Source organism: Vigna unguiculata, chromosome 2 (genome assembly GCF_004118075.2).
Source record: "Vigna unguiculata cultivar IT97K-499-35 chromosome 2, ASM411807v1, whole genome shotgun sequence".
NCBI lineage: Eukaryota > Viridiplantae > Streptophyta > Magnoliopsida > Fabales > Fabaceae > Vigna > Vigna unguiculata.
Window position 1 is genome coordinate 2,569,687 of NC_040280.1, and position 10,910 is coordinate 2,580,596.

Below are 10,910 nucleotides of genomic sequence, written 5' to 3' on the forward strand. Positions count from 1 at the left end.
GTGGCAGTTGTAAATGCCACTAAATTTTTTAAATTCTTAGACTTCCTGGCAGTTAAAATCGCCGCTAAAATATTTTAAATTCCTAGACTTAGTGGCAGTTACAACTGCCACAAAAATTTTTAAATTCCTAGATTTACTGGTAGTTACAGCCGCTAAGTATTTTTTTTAAAATAAAAAAGTATTTAAAGGCGGTTAAAAGCGACGTTAAAAATTTTAGTGGCGGTTATTCCGACGATTACATTAAACTAACGTTAAGATGATTTTGTGGCGCTAAATTCGGTGGCAGTTAATTAACTGACGGTAGAGAAAATAGTGGCGGTTATAACCGCCACTAAATAACACAATTAACTTACGCGAAAATTCAAAATTTTAGTAGTGTAAACCAACCATAAACGCACCTATTGCACCAAAAAGCTTAAATAAGGAGACCAAAATTCATGTAAAGAAATGTAACAGAGAGAAAGGAATGCACAACGTTGTCCATGGCTACATAACTAAAAGGTTAATGTCTACCCTTCACCACTTACGTGAACCCCAAAAAAACAGATTGGGTTCCCTAAAAAAAATCACCTCACCACGAGACAACCAAAGAAAGAGAATACATGCATGTGCTGTAGTAAAACCAAAACAAATGCAAGGCTAAAAAGGACATCACGAACCACTCTCCAAGACGAGAGAAAGGAAAGAAAAGCTGACGTAAAGCTTGCATAAACCTAGATGGATGCGTGAAAAAAAATTTCAAGCATGGAAGGGTTTCACAACATCACCATGCAGCGGTCATCGCGAAGAACAGAAAAGAAAAGAAAAATCAGGAAGAAACGATTGCAAACTAAGACTGAGGTTTGAGGTGTGCGAACTAAGATAGCATTACTGATCCAACGAAGCTCCACCCATTTCAAATCACTTACTCTAAAATCTTATAAGAGTCGATACTGGATGTCGACATCCGATAAGGATATCCACCGAAAGTTGATATCCGCTTCAAAACCACGTTGTTGTTGGCTTACACTGATATCGTTGGCTTACAACGATATCGACATCTGGTGTAGATGCAAAATTGACATCCATTTCCTTACAAAATTGGATGTGGACATTCGGTTTATGTGCATACTTCACATTCATACAAGGTTAAAAGCCTTACACTCTACCAACTCAACTAGATGAGCTTTCATAAATTTTTTTAAGGTTAAAATACTTCATTGGTCCACGTTTTTGTTCAAAAATCTCAATTAGGTCCTAAGATTATTTTTAGTCTCAATTGGGTCATATTTTTTGAAATGCATAATAATTAGGTCCATTCCGTTAGTATGGTTAGTATGATGGTAACGATGTTAAGGATGTGCCACGTGTCAACTGCTCATTTTTTTGAATTTTTTTATTTTATTTTTAAGTATTTTTTAATTATTTTTTGAAAATTATTCATGTCACGTGTCACGTCAATGTTGTGCCACGTGTCAAGTCAGTCAAGGTGACACGTGTCAAGTCAGTCAAGGTGACACGTGTCAAGTCATTGTCTGAATATCAATTTGGTCCATATATTTGTTATTTTGATTACATTTCAATCCATTTATTTTAAAATTTTAAATATATTTATTTTAACTTTTTACAAAATTGTTTTAAAATTTTATATTTAAATTTATAAAATTGTTATTTTTAAACAAACTATAACATTTGTATATAAATTATTTAAAACAATTTTGCAACAAGTTAAAATAAATATTTTAAAATTTTAAAACAAAATATAAGTAAAGTCTAATGTAAAATAAAAATTTAAATAAACTTAATATTATTAAAATGTTTAATAAAAATATCATATAAAATTTATATAAAAGTTAAATTTGGTCTCAATATGGGGAAGATAAAATTGAAAATTAAAAAAAATGGATTGAAATATAATCAAAATAACATATATATGGACCAAATTGAGATTGACAATGATTTGACACGTGTCACCTTACTGACTTGACACGTGACACAATATTGATGTGACATGAATAATTTAAAAAAAAAAAGAAAATTCAAAAAAAAAAATCAAAAAATAAAAATAAAAAAAATGAGGAGTTGACACGTAACACATCTTAACACCATTACCACCATACTAACGGCATGAACCTAATTGTTACGTATTTTCAAAAATATGAACCTAATTGAGACTAAAAAAAATCTTAGGACCTAATTGAGATTTTTGAAAAAAACATCACCAGTGGAGTATTTTAACCTTTTTTTTAAATTACTTTTTATAATCCATTTACTATTATTAATCAACCTTTCAATATCCTAAATTTATTCTAGGTATGAACGAAATTGGATTATTACAAAGTAATAAATCTCTTTTTCTAATTATTTCCACAATTATATTACAATATTGATAACTACTTGAATTGAAATTATATGAGTTGATAATATGCATAAAATAAATTCCTTATTAATCTAAATTTAAGAGAAAACAAATTGAATTTAGGTATAATTAAAATAACAGGTAAAATATAAAAATAGTAAAAGAGTGAAAAAAGAAAGTAAAAAGAAGTCACTCATTCAGCGAAATTCAATAACCTTGTGTGTCATTCAGGGAAATTCAATAACCTTGTGTGTCATTCAGCAAATGAATTCAATAACCTTAGGATTGAATGAAGTATTTTAATAATTTAAAAAAAAGTTTAAAAATTAAAACTTAAAATATATAACATTTAAATTACTTTTAATTATTATTTTTTTAAATATTTGATTTAAATATAATTTTTTAAAATATTTCATTTTTCAATTTTTTTATTTAGATAAAACAAATTATTTTCTTTTTTAAAATTAATTTTTACTTTAAAAATATGTATTTTAAAATTAACATTTACCAAAAAAAATGTCAAATTTAAATGTTTAAATAACATTTATATGTATATAATATGTATGAAGAAAAATAATTTAAAATGTTATTTATTTTTAAATAAATTTTAAATGTTATTACTTTAATTATTTAAAATACCTTTTTAAAATTTTTAAATTTTAATTTATTCATTCAAATAACTTCTTTTATCTCAAAATAAGAAAGTTTACTAAATAAATAAATTGCTTTCATGAAAATTATTATCATAGGATTTGATTTTTTTTTAGAATAATTTAATCATAGGATTTGATTATTTTTTTGAATAATTTAATCAGTGGAGCGTGAAATTCAGAACAGAAGAACCCTTGCCTGAAATCCAAATTCAGAGTGAAGTTTGGAAGAAACCTTGGTGAAATTCAGAGTGAAATTGAAGAAATCCCAATTTAATGACTCCTCGCGTCGACGATTTCGGCAATCTCTCCTCCACCGATGATGACGACGATGACGACGGCTTCATGGAGGATATGGCTGCGCTCTCCCGAGCCTGCAGGATTGTAGGCGCCAACGATAATTCCGCCGCCGAAGACGGAGTTCCGTCAGAGGACCCGCTCATTGACACCAGCACCGCCATTGTTTCGGTTGCCACCGACTCGGACTCCGACGGCCAGGACGACCTGGAATGTCTCAAGAGAGTGCAGAGCCTGTACCAGCCTCTGTCCGTTCTTCCGCCGCTTGCGCCGTTGGCCTTGTCTGACGATGACGATGACGATGACGAGGATGACCTCGAGACGGTGCGCGCCATCATGAGAAGGTTTGGCGACTACAACGAAGGTATTTGAGCTTCCTATGTGCGTTCTCGCTGTTGAATTTTGATTCCGAACTCGGTAGTAGTTTTTGTGGGATTCCAGTATGAGAGAGATCCCAAATTCAATCCATCCATGTCTCCCTTTGTTGCAATGCAAACTTTATAATAACTAATTCAGCATACAAAATCTCTCATGATTGAATTGGGTTTTGCTACATAGTTTAGATGACTTAGGATGAATGTTTCTTAGATTATAGGCTTAACTTAACTCATTGTACAAAACCCTCGTGTTAAGCGTTATAAGCACTTATCAGCCACTATTTCTAGTTTCTTGTCAATGCCGGACCTCAGTTTTCACTAATAAGGACATACTATTTCTAGTCAATGTGGAAATGGGACTTGGTGTTTTACCTTATAATGTTTGTATATTCTCTTAATTATCTTGTTACCAGCTCCACTTTAGCTTTTGTAACAAAACTTGGCATGGTAACAATATCAGGTTTGCGTGAAGATGGAAAGAAAGTGTTGGTTGAGGGGATCAGACCTCCAGCATGGGCTGTGAGGGTGAAGTTGCTAATGGCTCAACCCATAAAGAATCAGATGGTGGTGAATTATATCCTGTTTCTCAAGATCCTAATGAGGCTGCCACAGAGGAGTTGATTGAAAACATTGAAATGCAGCTTAGTGATTTTGTTGAGAGTTCTGAACCCGATGCAGGGGAGTCATCCAGATTACCACATAAAAGATTGAGCTGTCCTCCTGTTGTTCAGTGCTTTATTGATGCCATTAAGAAAAATCGGGATTTGCAGAGATTTCTTAGAGGTAAGTTAATTGAGCTTGAGGCTAAAATTGAGGAAAACAAAAAGATAAGGAATAGAATCAAAATTCTTAAGGACTTCCAGGCCTCGTGCAATAGAAGAACAGGGAATGTGTTATCACTGAAAAAAGATCCACGTGTTCAATTAATATCTGCAAAAAAGTCTTCTGCTTCAAAGAAATCTAAGGTTAGTTGTGTGATGCTCTTACAGTTTACTGAAGTCTGAATTATTATTTGTACTATTTCATTGTGAAATAATGGTACCGGTCATTTATAAGTGGATATTGTTCAAGATTCTCTTTCACTTGAAACTTAATTTTTTAATTACGAGAACTATAGATGTTATCTGTTTCATACAGTTTAATAAGTTTGAGTGGTAATATGAAGTAGGTGAGACAAAGGGTTCTCTCCTGTGAAATCCTAGATACTTGAAAACATGGGTAATATAAAACTGGAATGGAGAGGGAAGGTTCTTAAAAGTTCAAGATATGATACAGCTTATAAATGCTTACATGAATTAAAAGAAAAAAACTGTATCATAGTTACCAATCTCAAGTAGTGGCATGTGGAAGTCATCTTTGAATATACTATAGTGGGAAACAGGGATCTATTTTAAGTATTATAACACAAACTAAATAATTTATAGCACACATATACTAAAGGAATATACAGATAAAGGAATTCATGGTAAATAATAAGCCAAATTACACGGTCACTAAAAACATTGGAGGCCTTCATTAAGTGCAAGCTGGTGGTGAAATTTGTTGATAAAGAACATTGAAAATTAAATAAAAATAAATTAGCAAAATTTGAACTGGAAAGTCCAATAGAAGAATGGAGTACAAGAAAAAAAGATAATCCTGTAAGATTTGAAGGAACATAGGTTAAAACAGAGGTAGTTCTTTTGTGGAATGCTTAAAAATCCTTGTGTTTCTGAACAAAAAATGCTTTAGAAAATTGGGGAGAAATCACAATTTTACCCCCAAAACCCTAAACAAAAGTTTTAGTGTTTGGAAGCATTTAGTTAGTTTAGTTGTAATCTATTTAGTGGCTGGTAGCATAGCATTTGTGACCGTAGTAATGTTAGAGTGTCAATTGTCACTGATTAATTTTAATATCGGCAATCCTTGATTTAACTCTTTCCTGGCAGAAAAAGAAAAAGGTACCTGCAATGTGTTATGGCCCAGAAGAAAATTCTCATGCTGCTAATTATAGGATGGTATTGGAAAGATTTCCACTTTCATTAGACCGGAAAAAATGGTCCAAGGTAGAAAGGGAAAACCTTTTGAAGGGAATTAAGCAACAGTTCCAAGAAATGGTGCTTCAACTTTCACTTTCAATTGATAGAACTAGGTAATATCAATTCTGTTTTGTCCTATGTTACTGAATCACTAACTGCTGCTGGACCTATGTGACCCTTCCCCTGTTGCGTTTTGAGTTTTCCCTTGTGTTTTGAATTTACAGTTCAGAGGAATTGCTTCGGGAGGCAGATGACATGGATAATATAATTGCATCTGTTAAAGATCTTGAAGTCACACCAGAGAGGATTAGAAAATTTTTACCTAAAGTTAATTGGGATCTGATATCTTCCATGTATGTTGGTGGCCGTACTGGCACTGAATGTGAGTCAAGGTATATAATTTGCAATTCGGGAGCTTTTCATTTGTGTTTTCATGTGCATGAAAAGATTGATCTTTGCTATGATAAAGTATTTTATGTTTCTGATACTGGTGAACTGGTGCTGAATTTTAATCAAAGTATAATTTTACTAATTGGTGAAGTTTTCTTTTTTGTGTTTGTATGCATGAAAAGGTGGTTCTTGCTTATGATAAAGTGTTTTATTTTTCTGTTATTGTGCTATGCTCATGCTTCATTTTTGTTCTAGGCCACCTACATTGGTACTGCTTTATTGATACATTGTGGATTGAACATTTGAAATTATTTCAATGCACATAATGTTATAAGAGGTGCTAACATTGATCTTGAATGAAGTAGGTGAAGAATAGATTAAGGTGGTATTATAGTTTAGTAGAACCATGTACTGGTGGGTTTGGGGAAAACAAATTGACAAAGCACAATCCCTTAAATGCTCTATCAATAATAATTTATCATTGGGGGGATGATCAACTTCTCTCTTAATTGCATTGTAGATTTGATTAGCTGCTTAATTTAATTATAACCTGTGTTGTATTCTTAGTCTTGTCCATACAGTTCTTTGACTACTGTTTCATGTTTATTGCCTTTCCATGAAGAATATTTTTCCACTACATTGCAGACATCTATGACTATCACCATCAGAGACAGTTTACCATTTTTGGCTTTCAGTACGAGTTCAAGATCAATACATCATGTAGGTGGGGTTGTACATGAAATGATTTTAACATGGTGGTGCTTAATATGTCTGTGATGGTTGTCACTATCACAGATGTCTGTTATGTAGACCATAGAATAATTTCTATATGTATGAATGGTTGGATTCCATACTTTTGATTTACTATATTTTAATGGTTTGCAACAACAGGTGGTTGAATTATGAAGATCCTTTGATCAACCAAGGTGCATGGACTAAGGAAGAGGACAAGTCCCTTTTACTTATTGTACAAGATACAGGTATCAGGAATTGGTTCGAAATTGCTGCATCATTGGGCACAAGCAGGACTCCATTTCAATGCTTGTCACGATTCCAAAGGAGCTTAAATCCTTCCATGCTAAATAGTGAATGGACTGAGGAAGAAGATGCTCAACTCTATTCTGCTGTGACATATTTTGGTGATGGCAATTGGCAGTATGTGGCTTCTGTTTTAGAGCGGCGGACAGGAACCCAATGCTCAAATAGGTTGGTTAGCTATTTAAATTTTGTTCTATATTTGTAATTTAATTTTTGTGTATGGTTGCAAGCCCATTATCGAAATCAAATAATCTTTGATGGTAGGCTTTCACCGTACTTAATATAATAAGGTACATTTTATGTGTAGTTCACAGTTTGCTTTGGAATCATCTTCTTTTAAGCTGTTATTATGTGGCCTTGATGATTTGTGTTGATTGTCAAATTCAATTATTTTATTTCAGTTCAGGATAGTTCGAACCATTATAGCTTATTTGTTTATGTAGTATTGTTGAAAAGTGGAAGGTTGAGAAAGGAAGTATTTATTCTTCTATAGGGTGAGGTAAGATCGGTCATTTGTTTAGTGACATAAAACAATAATACCCTACCCGGTTGTTTTAATCAGTACTTGGTAATTTACAACAATCCTGTTTCAACTGGGAGAGAATAACCAGTTACGCTTTAGGATGGTGATATTTTATGTATTTCTGGAGGTTGAATTATATAGAAATGCAAATGATGGCATCCTCCTATATTTAACCTTTGAGGAAGTGTGTTACTTTCCAAATGATGCCATCCTCCTATATTTAACCTTTGAAGAAGTGTGTTACATTCAGACCTGGTTTCTTACAATGCATCATAAGCCCCGTCTAAATTTGCTAAGTGATTTGCTTTGATATCTTCATGACAGGAAAAAAAGAATATATCTATTCAGAATAGTTCAAGACTCTGTTTCTTTATTTCCTTTCTTTCTCTTACGGGTTGCTTTATGTTAAAAACAAAAAGAAACATATTATTGAAAATGAAATGACACTGTTTCAAGAAAATATGGTCTCTGATATTAAAAGGTTAAATATATGCAATTGTGTCTGGTCAATAAATTAACATCAGAGTTAAGTTTAATGGAGAACCGGAGTTTATTGGTGGCTGCATCTTGTCTGTGATGCAGATGGAAAAAATCCCTCTGTCCTGAGAAGAAAGGGAGCTTTACACAAGAGGAGGATATACGCTTAACAGTAGCAGTCATGCTTTTTGGACGGAAATGGAATCAAATAGCTAAATATGTTCCTGGCCGGATCCAATCTCAGTGTAGGGATAGGTAATATGCATTTTGTTTAACAATTTTGGGGACGTAATTTTTTTATGGTATTAGTTTGTTACAGTTCTTGAACTTTCTTATGACAGATACCTCAATAGTCTGGATCCTTCTTTGAAATGGGGTGGATGGACTGAGGAAGAGGATTTAAGACTAGAAGCTGCAATTGCCAAGCATGGATATTGTTGGTCTAAGATTGCTGAAGAAGTGCCTCCCCGTACTGATTCACAGTGCCGGAAGTATGAGTTGAAATTAAGTTCAATAATGAAAATCTAAAAATCTTCAATTTCTATAATCTTACACGTATTCTTTTCATTGAACAGGAGATGGAAGGTGTTATGTCCTGAACAAGTTCCTTTGCTTCAGGAAGCAAGAAAGAAGCAAAGGTCTATCATTAGTTGTAACTTCGTTGATCGAGAATCTGAACGGCCAACCATTACACTTGATGACTTTATGCCTTTAATTGCTTTAGCTCCAAAATCCGATATTGGTGCTTCAAAACTTCCCAAGAAGCGCAAGTCAAGGTACTCCCCTCTATCCTTTCATTTTTCCCCTTGTTTCTTTACATTTTACACTTGTGATGTAATTGAATATTGGTCGTATAATATGCTGGTCGTATAATTTGAAATTGAATATTAGTTCTGGTATACCTTTGATTTCTAATTCTTGATCATTGCGTGCAGCAATGTTTCCAAGAAAACAAGCTCTAAGAAACGTGCGAAAAGAACTCGACGTTGTGCCAAAGAAGTACAAGATACAGAAGTATACAACGATGATGAGTTCTACGCAGAATCTGAATGCAGCAATCTTCCCAAGAAGAACACGAGGTCCAAAAGGCATACAAAACGCAGTCAAAATTGTCCCCAGGAATTAGTGGATATATCTTGTAGTGACAAGGTCGAGATTTGCATTGAAGGTTCAGAAAACCAATCTACCTGTATTGCGAATTCTGAAAATGAAGATTGGGACAGCATAACACTTTCGTCTTTTATACGCAACAAATCAAATGAGATATTATCCAGATTTACCAAAAATTTGAGTCATACTTCTTTCTCCTCTAGGATTACAGATGTTCCTGAGCAGGCTGAAAGTCAAAACCCATCTGATGATCAAAGCGGCTTGTCTCAGTCATGTGATACTGTTGGAACTATAAATTTGTTTGTGCCGCCGAATACTGCTTCTGATAGACGAGTTAGAAACCGAGAGGATACAAATACTTTGGCTGGTGATGATGATGACGACCATATGACCCTTGCATCCTTTCTAGGAAACAAACCGAAGAAAGAGTGTCAACCTAAAGGACATCACTTATCCTCTTCCAAATTGAAAACAGGATCTGTATTACTAAATGAAGAACATTGTGCAGGCAAGCCAACCAACATATCTGATGACAGTGGGTCAATGTCCAAGCATGTTGAAGAGATGGAGACTGTTTTGCATGGTTGTGTTGATAAATCAATGGATATCATTGTGGAAGAAAAGGATGATGAGCTTTTTGCTTCCCCCGTGCAAAACCGGCCAAGGAGGGAGCGAAAACGGCCCAGTAGATTTTTGTAGGCAGGTAAACTAACTTACTGGATAGAAGACATTTGACTAAATTTTGTGACAAATGATATTAGGTAGGGTGTTGCTTCCTACACCACATCACATTTCTTCATCACCCCACCAACACTCTTTCCTGAAAATACTTTCCGTAATAAAACAGGTTTCGGAAAAAAACATTCCAGAATTATTTATTGTGAATGATAGGATGCAGGAAGAATTTTGTCAGGGTGCAGGAAGCAATTGCCTATTAGGTAGTGGCTAATCTATATACAAAAGTTGGAGTAATTGAAAGCCCACTTTATCATGATCGTGAATTTAAGTAGCGAGTTTTGTGTTTGCTTAGTTTTGGGCCTGTATACAGATTTTTTGCCAGGCATATTTTGTAAATTGACTTGGTGCCAGAGTCTCTTCCCATTTTGTATTTTTGGTTCTATTATCTCTAGCATCAACTATAAAATGGTCGAATTTTGGATTGATTTTGATCCGTTGTTAAAGTCAATAGTCTGGAAAAAACAGTGAATTAGATTAATTAATTTGCTGTCTAGTATGTTTAAAAATCGATACTGGTATGAACTTTTATTTTTTGGATTTTAAAATTTATGTAGCTAACTTTCTATTTCTTTTTAAGGTTTATGTTGTAAATGGTTTGTGTATCATGGTTCTATTATTTTGTTTTATCAATAAAAGGACATGTAGAGTTGGTATTATAAAGTCCTAATGAAGAGGGGCAATGAAGGGATTATTAAATATTGAAGATTCTTATCGGAGAAAAGTTTGGACAACATAGTTCCTTTCAAGGTGGCTATGAATGCATGGAACAGGAAACAATTCAAATTAAACAGACACATAGATGATAATGAATTCAGCTGTTGATCCAAGGACAACTGAATCTGCCAAACATTTTTATGTGAAGCTTGTGATCTTGTTGAAGAATATGATTAAGTAGAGATTGGTGTAAGGAAAGCAAAGAAATTTTTTTAAGTATTGATGAAAAATGTAAAATAA

The 10,910-nt window shown here is 33.5% G+C and overlaps 1 protein-coding gene across 1 annotated transcript; it reads left to right on the forward strand.

Moving 5' to 3' along the window:
- The first annotated feature begins 3,203 nt into the window (after positions 1-3,203).
- Positions 3,204-10,438, forward strand: LOC114173781. The gene is made up of 9 exons (XM_028058374.1): positions 3,204-3,649; positions 4,123-4,627; positions 5,591-5,793; positions 5,905-6,072; positions 6,962-7,276; positions 8,214-8,363; positions 8,450-8,599; positions 8,684-8,884; positions 9,044-10,438. The coding sequence occupies exons 2-9, from the start codon at positions 4,175-4,177 to the stop codon at positions 9,915-9,917; spliced, it is 2,514 nt and encodes an 837-aa protein (XP_027914175.1). The 5' UTR covers positions 3,204-3,649; positions 4,123-4,174; the 3' UTR covers positions 9,918-10,438.
- The last annotated feature ends 472 nt before the right edge of the window (positions 10,439-10,910 follow it).

Coding starts and splice junctions, on each gene's coding strand:
- LOC114173781 (XM_028058374.1), top strand. CDS start 4,175: ATGGGCTGTGAGGGTGAAGTTGCTAATGGCTCAACCCATAAAGAATCA. Junction 6,073..6,961: donor GGCACTGAATGTGAGTCAAG/GTATATAATTTG, acceptor TTGCAACAACAG/GTGGTTGAATTATGAAGATC. Junction 8,885..9,043: donor CCCAAGAAGCGCAAGTCAAG/GTACTCCCCTCT, acceptor CATTGCGTGCAG/CAATGTTTCCAAGAAAACAA.